Source organism: Lemur catta, chromosome 19 (assembly GCF_020740605.2).
Source record: "Lemur catta isolate mLemCat1 chromosome 19, mLemCat1.pri, whole genome shotgun sequence".
In the NCBI taxonomy this organism is placed as follows: Eukaryota; Metazoa; Chordata; class Mammalia; order Primates; family Lemuridae; genus Lemur; species Lemur catta.
The window spans coordinates 13569662-13582829 of NC_059146.1; the positions used below are offsets into that span (position 1 = coordinate 13569662).

Genomic DNA, 13168 nt, shown 5'->3' on the forward strand with positions numbered 1-13168 from the left:
AACTTTATTCTCCAAAAGGCTATTTGCAGAAGAGGGAATGGATTTTTTTTTTTTTTGAGACAGAGTCTCGCTTTGTTGCCCAGGCTAGAGTGAGTGCCATGGCGTCAGCCTAGCTCACAGCAACCTCAAACTCCTGGGCTTAAGTGATCCTTCTGCCTCAGCCTCCTGAGTAGCTGGGACTACAGGCATGCGCCACCATGATGCCCGGCTCATTTTTTGTATATATATTTTTAGTTGGCCAGATAATTTCTTTCTATTTTTAGTAGAGACGGGGTCTCACTCTTGCTCAGGCTGGTCTTGAACTCCTGACCTCTAGCGATCCACCCACCTCGGCCTCCCAGAGTGCTAGGATTACAGGCGTGAGCCACCGCGCCCAGCCTGATTTGTTTTAGAACTCTAGGTCTCACTGTAATTCTCCTAAAGTTACTTGGTGTAGGATCCATGCAGCATCCCCATTTGCCACAAGCACTTTGATTATCACTGCATCTGCTGAATCACATTCAGCCAGATAAAGAGCAGCCGGCACTGCAACCTGGACTTCTTGTAGAGCCTCCCTTTCATTGATCCCCCCTCACAACTGACAGCTTTATGTGTTACTCAGTAAATTGAGATCAGGAGTAGTTCCCTTAAATTTTGGCTATGTTGTCTCCAAAATAAAAAAAAAAAAACAGGATAGGCATGATGTCAGAAAACATGGAATGATATTTTTAAAGTGCTGAAAGAAAGTAACTATTAATAGATACCTAGGATTTATATACACAATGAAAATACCCCTCAAAAATGAAGCAAAATAAAAATATTTTCAGACCAAAAAAATAGAGAATTTGTTGCAAGTTGACCCACAATTTTAAAAAATACTAAAAGGACATATTCAAGCAGAAGGAATGTGATCTCAGATGGAAACACGAAATACAGAAAAAAATGGAAATAATAAAATAAAATGAAAGGATAAGTATGCAGGTAAATCTAGATAAATAATACCTATTTTTAAAAATATTAATAATGTCTTATATAGTTTAATATATATGTAGAACTAGAATTCATTAGAATAATAGCATAAAAATGGAAAATGGGTAAACTGAGTTAAATTGTAAAGGTCTGGCATTGTCTGGTAAGTAATAAAAGTACTAATTTAAGATAGATTTTAATAAATCAATGATGCATGTTTTTATCCCTAGGATAATCACTAAAATAATAATAAAAGAGGGAAAAACTGAAAACCTTTTCTCTAAGATCTGGAGCAAGACAAGAATGCCCACTTTCACCACTGTTATTCAGTATAGTACTGGAAGTCCTAACTAAAGCAACCAGACAAGAGAAAGAAATAAAGGGCATCCAAATTGGAAAGGAAGAAGTAAAATTAATTGTTTGCAAATGATATGCTCTTTTACTTAGAGAAACCTGAAGAATCCACCAAAAAGTATTAGAACTGATAAATTCAGTAAAGTTGCACAACACAAAATCAATATACAAATATCAGTGGTATGTCTAAATGCCAACAACAGGTAATCTGAAAAAGAAACCAGGAAAGTAATTCCATTTACAATTGGTACAAATAAAATAAAATACCTAGGAATAAACTTTAATAAAGAAGTGAAACAATTTTACAATGGAAACTATAAAACATGAATGAAAGAAATTGAAGAGGACATTAAAAAATGGAAAGATATTCCATGTGTATGGATTGGAAGAATTAATATTGTTAAAATGACCATAATGGCCAAAGCAATCTACAGATTCAGTGCAATCTCTAACAAAATACCAATGATGTTCTTCACAGAAATAGAAAAAATAATTTTTAAATTTATTAAGGTTTCATTTATATGGAACTACAAAAGACCCAGAATAGCCAAAGCCATCCTTAGTAAAAAGAACAAAACTGGAGGAATGACATTATCTGATTTCAAATTATACTACAGAGCTATAGTAACCAAAACAGCATGGTACTGCCATAAAAACAGACACACAGACCTACAGAACAGAATAGACCCAGATATAAATCCACACATCTATGGTGAACTCATTTTTGACAAAGGTGCCAAGAAGATACCTGGGGGAAAAGACAGCCTCTTCAACAAATTGTGCTGGGAAAACTGGATACCCATATACAGAAGAATGAAACTAGACCCCTATCTCTTACCATATACAAAAATCAAATAAAAATGGCTTAAAAACTTAAACCTAAGACCTAAAACTATGAAACCACTAAAAGAAAACATTAAGGAAATGCTTCAGGACATTGGTCTGGGCAAGAACTTCTTGAGTAATACCCCCAAAGTACAAGCAACCAAAGCAAAATTGGACAAACGGGATCACATCAAGCTAAAAAGCTTCCGCACAGCAAAGGAAACAGTCAACAAAGTGAAGAGAACCCAAAGAATGGGAGAAAATATTTGAAAACTACCTATCTGACAAGGGATTAATAACTAGACTATATAAGAAGCTCAAACAACTCAATAGGAAGAAAAATCAAGTAATCAAGCAATTAAAAAATGTGCAAAAATGTATACCATGGAGTATTACTCAGCTATAAGAAATAACAGTGATATAGAATCTCTTTTGTTCTCCTGGAGAGTGTTGGAACCCATTCTATTAAGTGAAGTATCCCAAGAATGGAAAAATAAGCACCACATGTACTCACCAGCAAATTGGTTGCCCTGATCATCACCTAAGTGCACATTTGGGAATAACACCAATTGGGTGTCGGACAGATGTGGGTGGTGGGGGGAGGGGATGGGTGTATACATACATAATGAGTGCGATGCGCACTGTCTGGGGAATAGACACGCTTGAAGCTCTGACTCGGGGGGATGGGGGGGCATGGGCAATATACATAACCCGAACTTTTGTACCCCCATAATAAGCTGAAATTTAAAAAAAATTAAAAAATGAGCAAAAGATCTGAATACATATTTCCCAAAAGAAGGTACACAAATGGCCACCAATTGTATGAAAAAATGCTTAACATCAGTCATCAGAAAAATGTAAATAAAAACTACTATGAGATATCATCTCATCCCAGTTAAAATGGCATTTATCCAAAAGACAGGCAAGAACAAATTCTGGCAAGGATATGGAAAAAGAGAAATACTCTTACACTGTTGATGGGAATGTAAATTAGCACAGCTACTGTGGAGAACAATATGGGGGTTCCTGAAAAAACTAAAAATAGAACTACCGTATGATCCATAATCCCACTGCTAGGTATACATCCAAAAGAAAAGAAATATAGTGAAGGGGATACCTGCACTCCCATGTCCATTGTGGCATTATTCACAATAGCCAGGATTTAGAATCAAACTAAGTGTCCATCGATGGATGAATGGAATGTACATGATGGAATATTATTCAGTCATAAAAAAGAATGAAATCCTGTCATTTGCAACAACATGGATCGAACTAGAGAACATTATGTTAAATGAAACAGGCCACAAATTTCACATGTTCTCACTCGTATGTGGGAGCTAAAAATTAAAACAATTGATCTCATGGAGTTAGAGGTAGAATGATGATTACCAGAGACTGGGAAGGGTAGTGTGGAGAGGGGCATAAACCAGGGATGGTTAATGGATGCAAAAATATAGTTAGATAGTATGAACAAGATCTAGTATTTGATAGCACAACAGGGTTACTATAGTCAACAGTAAGTTATTGCATATTTTTAAATAACTGGAAGAGTAGAATTAGAATGTTCCTAAAACAAAAATGATAAATGCTTGAGGTGATGGATGCCCCAATTACCCTGATTTGATTATTACACATGGTATGCCTGTGTCATATCACATGTACCCCATAAATATACACAACTATTATGTACCCATAATAATTTAAAATTTAAAAAAGAATGTATTGTTAACAAACTAATAGAAGAGAAATGAAATAAGAACAAGTCACCTGATTAATCCTAAAAAAAGAAGAAAATAAGAAAAAAGGTAACGTAACAGATGGGACACACAAAAAACAAACAGACGATAAATCTAAACATAAAGACCTCAGTACCTTATATTTAATGTAAGCATATTGGATTCTCTAATATAAGATAAAGATTGGCAGACACTTTTTAAATTATATATTGTCTGTAAGAGGTTCTCCTTAAACATAAAGACACAGAATGATTGCAAGAAGAGAATGGAAAGAAGCATACCATGCAAGCACTATCCAAAAGGAAGCAAATGTAGCTATACTATTAAGTAGACAAAATAGATTTAAAGACAGGTATTACTAGAGATAAGGCACATTTCATAACTCAAAAGGGTCAATTGAACAATAAGCTAACAATTTTCAATTTGTTTTAAAACATATCCTCTAATATATAATGCAAGATTAAAGGGAGAAAAGGAGCACTAAAACAGGGGAGAAAACATAAATCACAGCCTTTAATACTGCTAGATACATATTTATTAGAAAAAAATTTATCTGCTAAGTAATTTTATTCACTTCCAATGGTGAGACTATACCAGCACTTGAATTTCCTGTAACAAAAGGCAATTGTTGCTTTAAGTATTGCTCTAGGAAATATTGCATCAATGTCTTTTAATATCAGGTTTTAATTAAAATTTCTCTTGAGTAGCAGTTTTTGTTTTTCAAAGAAATATGCTTCTACCTGCTTTAGACACTCATCCTTTGTTGGCTGTAACCCATGCATAAATTATTTCACTTTTGACAATGTTCCTCCCTAAGTCCTCCATAGCCAATGATTGATTACAACTATAAATCACACTTTGTGTTTAAAACACTTGGCTGAAAATATACTGGGCATCAAAACAATTTATAGCACCAAGTAAAAAAGTTGTTTATATGTTCACAAAATGAGCATGTTACTAGAGAAGGTAATAATTCAGGAAGTATCCAGTATTAACTTAAAGATTGTCTGAGTCATATAAGGTATAGCAACAGAACTGTGTAAAACAGAATCAGCAAACTAACAAATTGTACCTAAGTTCTAATTGTAAACTTGTCATTAGCAAAGATCCAACAAGGCAAACAAAACTTAGTAGTTAAAGATCAATTTCAACTTAATTCCCCCATCATCACCAAAAGATTTTAAGTCACCTTTTAAATTTAAATATGTTTTACCCCTTTACCAGAGATTCATCATACTAGAATATTTTAAAAATTGAACGAGGAAGGAAGGAATTCCCATTGAAAGACTTAACATTTAGTAATAACGTGGGTCAGACTTTCTACGTCCTATTTTATTTAATCCTCAGAACAATTTTATGAAGTAGAATTACTATTAATACTGTATTATTTTGTAAATGACAATGTTGAGGCATAATTTGATTAAGTGCTGACCACACAAAACACAGCCTATATGGAAGAGAGTTGAGATGTAACTCAGGCTACCAGACTTAAATCCTACACACCATCACTAAACTACCCTATAATAGAAGACTCTTACACTTTATTGACAGAAACTCACAGAAAACATATTTTATATAATAACCCAGGACACCCACAGGTATAACCATAAAAAATACATGTAATACAATCTGATATTTTCTATTCTGCTCTATCCATCCTTTTAAATTGTTTGCTACTCCCTAAATTGATATTCACATATTACTAAAGGGCTACATCCAAGTTTCTGTAAGTGATATTAATATTTTTAAAAGTATACTAATCAGTTAAGTGGTTGGAAATCAATTGGATTTGGGAGACAAAATAGCATAATGGGAAAAGAATTCAAGCTCTTAAATATGACTAATTTAGGGTCAATTTCTATCTTAGCTATTTGTGTTAACTTCAGCAAGTTACTTGACTCCTCTATGATTTATTATTTAATCAGTAATCTGGCAATAATATAAATTACAAAGAGTTGTGAGGATTAGGTGAGCTAATCTACATGCAGTGATTAGCATATAATCAGGACATAGCAAGGACTCAACAAATTCTACCTATTAGGAAATAAAGTATAACATCTTCTCGTATAGGATAATTTTCTCTCAACTGAATAGATTTTAACCCATATAGCTAAATCTCTCAGTACCTGAATTTATCTTAAACATAAAATTGTCTCATTTACTATGTCCTTTTGTGTAAATTAAAGATAGATTCTATAATTTGTCCATACCTCCCATCTTTGCTAGGCTAGTGTACATTGTATCCATTCATCTTGCTCAGTAACAGTGATAATACCACATACTTACAGAACCCAATATATTTTGGAGTATTTAATTATTCTTTAGTTCAGATATTCATTAGCTTGATGAAAATTTATTAAGTAATTTCCACACATTTAATATTTTAAGTAGCTCAAATGTGTACAGATAGTAACTTTAAATAAAATTACATATCTAGGAACAAAATATCAAATTAAGATTAAGAAACTATAGGAACTCTATTTCCTAATTCTTTTTCTCTCTCACTAGATCCTTTCCTGTAATTTCCAAAGTTGAGACAAAGCATTTACTTCAACTACTTCCCTTTTCCATTCTTCAAATTCCTTCTTCCCAAATAAACCAATTCTTACTGTATGCATGTCAGTTCTTGTACTTTTATATAGAAACACAGAAATCCCAGAATCCACACCATTTTACAGTGGTGGTTCTCAAACAACTTTTCCCACTGTAATAACTTGAGGAGTCTTTAAATTCTTTTGCTGTTCTTCCTACCCCATAACTTCAGATAAACTGGTCTTCAGTAAGGACTAAGAATCAGGAATTTTTTAAGCTTCCCAGGTAATTGCGTAATTGCAATGTGCAGCCAAGTTTGAAAGCCACTAAACTCCAGCCTTCCGTGTGCTTCCCCAACGCCTGCTAGACAGTGATTGGATCACAGTTCTACACAGGAAGCTGCCAAACTGGCAACCACAACTATTACTTCTTTGTTTCAATAAATAATATCAATACAGACATTTACCTTCTCTTAACCTTTCTCTTACCTCCAGTGGAAATCCAGAGAGAGGTATTTAAGAAGGGAGATTTTTCTGTGAAAGTTATTTTTCTTCATGAATGTTTAAATTGTGGCCACCTAAACTTTGTATTTGGCAAGAATAAGATTAAGCAACAGTTTGATTGTTCCAAAGAAGAATCTTCTACCAAGGTAGGTATTTAGAAATACAAATGTAAGGATTTTTACTTTGGAATTCTAACTTTTGCTCATAGTCTCAAAAATATCATTCTTAGGATTTTTAATAGAAATAGTCATGCTACCTAAAACTTTCAGATGTATTTTAAGAAAGAAAAAATTGTCAGTAGTAAAGCTTCCCAAATCTTTAAGATTTCTGAAAAAGTATGTCAGAAAGAGCACTTGTGTTAATTAGTTGCACAGTTTACATCCAATTTCACAAACTATTGATTTTTCTACTGATATATTTTAATAATCTCTAAAGTCAATCATGAATAGAAGAGTCTTAAAAATGTATGTAAAGATAGATTTGCATTTCTGTTGTTCTTTTTTGAGTCAGGTTTTTAATGCAGTGTTAAGCTGTTTTTAAGAGAGCATGTTAGGAAAAGTGAGATTAAGGGTAGCTGCAAGCACATACCATTGTGGAATTTGTGGACCTCTCTTCCTATGCCATCTTCAAGGCTAGTGCAGATGACAGACAGCACACCGACCCCAAGACAACCTGTCAGCCTGACGGTGCTTGAACTTTTGCCTTCTCAAAACATAGGATGCCACGTACTTACAATATGCAGTTTAAAATTATAAACAAATTAAGGGCAAAACCTCTTTTTGCTAATCACACAGACAATGATTGGCTTTAGGGAATCACTTGGAAAAAAACATATCAAGGCAGTAATATTTCAGTAGGATGATGTTAAAGGAAAGACACACATTGCAAAATTCTTTTTCTTTCAGATAAATCTACTAACAATATAATAATCATATTAAGAAGTTATCTTTTATAATAGTCCTATCACATTGACAATATCCAGGTCATAAATCTATAGAAATCTATAAGTTTTGACTAATTTTAAGCAAACATACCAAAAGTATACCCAAAAAAGTTATCGTCCTCCAAAATGGTCACCACTAAAAGCAATGAGGAGTTTCCAAAAATGCTTTTACTTTTAAAATGTACCTTCAAAAATTATCTAGACTTATCTCTTATAAAATATGTACCATTATTCTGGTATCAAAGAACACAAACATGACAAAATTGCTGTGCATATATGCTATTTTTTCCCCAAAAATGTCAAGTACGTCTTTAAAAGGATTTGGTTCTCTTTCTTCATCGTATTACATAACAAGTATTAGAATTCTTTCAAAATTTTGATTTTTAAATTCAGAAAATACTGTTGACTAACCATGGACAATCAATGGCTTGCTTTCAGGAGCAACATTAAAGAATGAAAAAATTAACTTTCATCTTAGGCCTGTTGGCCCTTATTTCACATTTCATGGTAAGTTCCCTTCATCCTAAATGTTCTTATTGTATTTCTTCTTAATCATAATTTCAAAGAAAGTTTTGACACCAATGATAATGTCCTTTTTTATATAAAATCAGTGTCAAGCTGTTGATCCTTATGGACTTGTTATTTTCCTTTTTCTTTCTCATTGATATATGACTAACCATCTGGTCCATGGTCAGTGGGCAGGAAGGGATAGTGATCTGGCATGAGGACACAGGGCAGGTAAAATCTGGGAAAGCTAGTTCTAATCTAGAAACATCTCTTGCTTTCTATTTTTTTTTTTTATTCACGAAGATGCCGGCACTGACAAAGATCCTGGAGATACAAAGCTGAGGAAGATACAGTTTATTCTTCCAACAGCAATAAAACAGCAAATGGTCTAAAAGAGGAGAAAAATACCAAAAAAAAAAAAAGAAAGAAAGAAAGAAAGAAATTACTATCACAGTGAGGAGAAAGTGATGACGTTTGTTTTTGGCTAGAGTGAAAGTTTCACAAAAGTAAAATTTTAGTTGATTGCATATTGTAGGAAGATATTTGCCATACAATTATTTTAATTTTCAAATTAAATTATTGGGGGGAAAATGAAGCTACTCAAACATTTTGAAGGAAGAGCATGAGCTTACCAGGTGAATGGAAATTAGGGAGGGAGTGAAGAATTCTTGCTACAGGAAATGTTTGTACAAAGGAATGGAGATGGGAAAGAGCTCCTTATGTTGAAAGAACTGGTAACAGTTAGACATGGCCAAAGTGAGAAAGCACAGGGAGTAGAAAAAGATGAGGTTGAATCACCGGTGTTATAGGTTTTTTTGTCTGGTTGCAGAGAACAGGTTCCATTCACGATATTTCAAGAAAAAGGAAGTTAGTACAAGAATAAACATAAGTTAGAACTAGCACAGCAAACCCAGGCAGTCCTAAAAATCAGTCTCTGTTTCTCACAGCATCCCTTCTGCTCCCTGCACTGTTCCCGCTCTGAGATGCTCTCTTTGCTCACGGTCTCATCACTTAGTTTGCATGTGGCCTTTTTAATGCCCCAGCCTCTGTCTGGCTCTTTTCATCTTCACAATATTCACATTTTAGTTCCCACTTCTAACTGGGAGGTCTCCATATTTCCTATTTCAGGTTACAAAGAAAAAGAATTTTATAAACCTGGCTTATTTTTCTTCATCTAGCCACATAGCCCAGGATCCTGGATAGCAAGTAGTTTGTAAGTCTTTGGGTCAACTGTCTAGAAATAACCCAAATAAATGCAGCCAGAGAGAAATAGGTCATGTGACAAAAACATGGCTATAGCCTCCTCTGAAATGACTGAAAATTCTAATTTTTGAGTCATTTCTGATCTTTGTAAAAATGATTCAGTTGTGTGTTGGGAACAGAAACCAGGATAAACAGGAAAACAGGAAGTGGAAACAGAAAATCTAGTCTAGACTTCCACAATATTTGGCTGTGAATGGAAAGAGATAAGCTAGTGATGATATCTACAGTGGTACCCTAGCTCGAGAATGGAATTCTTTAATGTGTGAGATGTAAATCAATATTATAAGCTGAACGAATAGAACCAGGATTATAAAGAGGTTTAAGTTACAAGAGGGAAAAATGAGAGTTAAGATACGAAAGACCCCAAGGAGGGAGAAGATGTAGATATATAATACAGGTGAAGAGGTTGGTCTTAAGCATGAAGAGAGAATAGCTAGATATCAGTGCATTTTATGGGTGTGCAGTAAAAAAAGTGAAGAAGTTCTCATGTGTGATAGCTTCGATTATGTGAAACAGAAGGCAAGGTCATCTTCTGTTGCATGCATGAGGGAGTAGGAAGGGTAGAAGTGAGATGATGTTGAGAAGATGGTTTAGCAGTGCTCAGGCACCAGATGAAGATAAATACTATGAATCTCTCTCAGTGTTGCTAACACTTGGGGACTGTGACATTCTCCAGCAATGTTCATCACCTTGGAAGAAGATATAGGGAAGGTAGTTTGTACAGAGTTGATCCAAAGTTTCATATTTCAAGGGCAATATGGCACAGACACAAAAGCAAGGAGTTAAATGGTGCAACAGACCGACCAGGGTCTCAGCCCTTCTCAAAACTTCCATTTCAGCTAAATTGATCTTCTGACTGTCCCGAAAATAAGACTTTACTTTTCTGACTCTGTTCATTTGTTTATGATATTGTTTTAATTTGGTTTCTTTCTGCTCATTTCAACTCTATTATTTTAATTTCATTTCAAATGCTGTCTTCTCTATAAGGTAATTATTAACCCTCTTTTATCAAAACCAAAATTTCCTTCTCAATTTCTAGAATTTTTGTATGCATCAATTATATTTTGAACTTCTACCATTTACAGACCACCATTCCTATTTATCATAGAGTACAAAAATAGCTCAAATTTATATTGAACCCTTACTATACCTTACCATGTCTAAGGTAAGGTATATGTACTTACCTAAATAAAATACTTTACATAGATTACATATAATCCTACCTACCACTATATAAGGTGAGAACTATTGCTAGAACCATTGGGGAAATGAGGAAACAGAGCAGAGATTACTGTATACAACTCGCCCAGGTAGCATACAACAGGGCAAGGACTGACCCTAGCAATCGGACTTCAGTACCTTCAATCTTAACATACTATACTACCTTCCCATGGGCTTTTTATTGTAATACCTTGTTTTGTAGTTTGGTGGGGGGGAGATGAGTTTTATCTTCTACTAGATTTCAGACTCATGTAAGGAAGGGTCTTAAATCTGTTCCCCTTAGCCTCTAGGAAGAGATGTTGCATCTAATAGTTTAATAGTTATGCAATTCATAAATTGTTCTGATCCTGAAATTTCACTGAGTTCTTGGAATGGAGTAAGAATTTTCCCAGATAGTCCCAACTGGGGCATTTACCTCCATTTGACACTATTTCCAAAGATGGTCTATTTTATACGCAAGGTGATTTGGCCCCCTCTAAAATCTGTAGGTCAGATAGCAAAATTATCATTTTTTTCCTTATTTAATACTATCCTAACTTTTCTTTGAGTGCCCAGGCTTCCAGAAGGGAAGGGAAATTTTCTAGTACTTCTTTTTTCTCACTTATTTTCTCAGTGAAATATATTTCTTTTAAAAGTATACAGTATATCCTTTTTTTTTTTTTTTTTTTTTTTTGAGACAGAGTGTCACTTTGTTGCCCTGGCTAGAGTGAGTGCCCTAGCGTCAGCCTAGCTCACAGCAACCTCAAACTCCTGGGCTTAAGCAATCCTCCTGCCTCAGCCTCCCAAGTAGCTGGGACTACAGGCATGCGCCACCATGCCCAGCTAATTTTTTCTATATATATTTTAGTTGGCCAGCTAATTTGTTTCTATTTTTAGTAGAGACAAGGTCTCGCTCTTGCTCAGGCTGGTCTCGAACTCCTGACCTCGACTCGGCCTCCGAGAGTGCTAGGATTACAGGCGTGAGCCACTGCACCCGGCCAAAAGTATACAGTATATCTTAATGTTTAAACTTGAAATCATCAAATTTAGAAACCATAGTGTTTGTTTTTTTATCTCCACAGCCCAGTGAAAGTCAAAGAGACCCCAGACAACTATATCCACCTGATCAGTTGCCACCTCCTCAACCCTACAGGCCAAGAAGGGGTCCGCCATGTTTCCCTCCTCTCTATGGCTTGATACAGAATCCACCTCCTCCTCCTTTTCGCTTTGGCCCAGGGCGAGTTCCACTTCAGTCCTTTCCACTGGGACCTCCACCCTTTCCAGGTTATCCAAATCCACCTTTCCAATTAGGACCTTACCATCCAAGACCTATTAGGGGGCCAATATTCCCATGTCCCCGATTTCCTGTGTATCCTACTATTTACCTTACTTCCTCTAACCCTGAACCCCAAATAAAAACAACCACCACTGCTACAATAATCACCTCTAAACCCACCACCACTGCTGCAGCATACACCGACACTTCCATGGAGCCCACCACGACTGCTGCCTCCTCAACAAAGCCCACCACCCCCACATCAGCAGCAATGACCCCCACAGCACCTACTGAAGATGCTACTCAAATTATTACCCACCCTCCCGGCACCCTGTTGCTCAGTGCCACTCTCCCAGTGACAACCCCCTATCCAACTACAGCAAGCAGCACGACCTCTCAGAGTCTTTGGCAAAAATTCCTTTCCATTTTTGGTTGAAGATGCTAGAAATGATATTTTCCAAACTACTCTGAGCTCTTAGAAGAAATAAACTTCAGTGATTTTTATGAAACCATCCCTGAATCTAACCAGTGCACCTAACAAATAAAATGTTTGATCAACAAAATGCACCTGTTGCTGTCATAAAGACTATATTACTCTAGCCTATATTTTATCACCTACCAACAACTGATAAGTCAGGTTCCCAGAAGGAAACAGAGACCCTTTATGGAAAAGAAAAAAATGAATAAAGGATCTACTTAAAGAGAGTGGACAGGATTTAAAAAGACCAATAACGAGTATTGAGGCATTCGAGGTCTCCCCGTGGAGCTAGTAGTGGATCTAATTTTACAGAGCAAAGGGAGAAAATAATGATCCCAGAGCCTGAATAAGAGTTGGGACATGGAGGATAGGACTCCCAATAGGATGTGCTGTTGTGCAGAAATATAACTACTGCCAGATAATGCAGCACGCAGCGGGGACAGAGCAGGGTAGGACCCCTATCTCCCTCCTCCATGTACTGGATCAGCAGAACCTGATCAAAATCTCCCAGGCAAGGGAACCCCCAATGTTATAGTCTGTATGGCCATCCTTCGGGATAGAGGACATGGCAGAGAAGGGTGGACTGCTAATGAGAAAGCATTA

The 13168-nt window shown here is 35.7% G+C and overlaps 1 protein-coding gene across 1 annotated transcript; it reads left to right on the forward strand.

The window, feature by feature from the left end:
* Positions 1 to 8294: 8294 nt before the first annotated feature.
* Positions 8295 to 12523, forward strand: OPRPN (opiorphin prepropeptide). The gene is made up of 2 exons (XM_045531794.1): positions 8295 to 8348; positions 11894 to 12523. Exons 1-2 carry the CDS (start codon positions 8295 to 8297, stop codon positions 12521 to 12523), a joined length of 684 nt encoding a protein of 227 aa, XP_045387750.1.
* Positions 12524 to 13168: the final 645 nt, after the last annotated feature.

Excerpts from the sequence above, each read along its gene's own strand:
- OPRPN (XM_045531794.1), top strand. The coding sequence starts at position 8,295 with ATGAAAAAATTAACTTTCATCTTAGGCCTGTTGGCCCTTATTTCACAT. Across the intron at positions 8,349-11,893 it reads CCCTTATTTCACATTTCATG|CCCAGTGAAAGTCAAAGAGA; the intron begins GTAAGTTCCCTT and ends TTATCTCCACAG.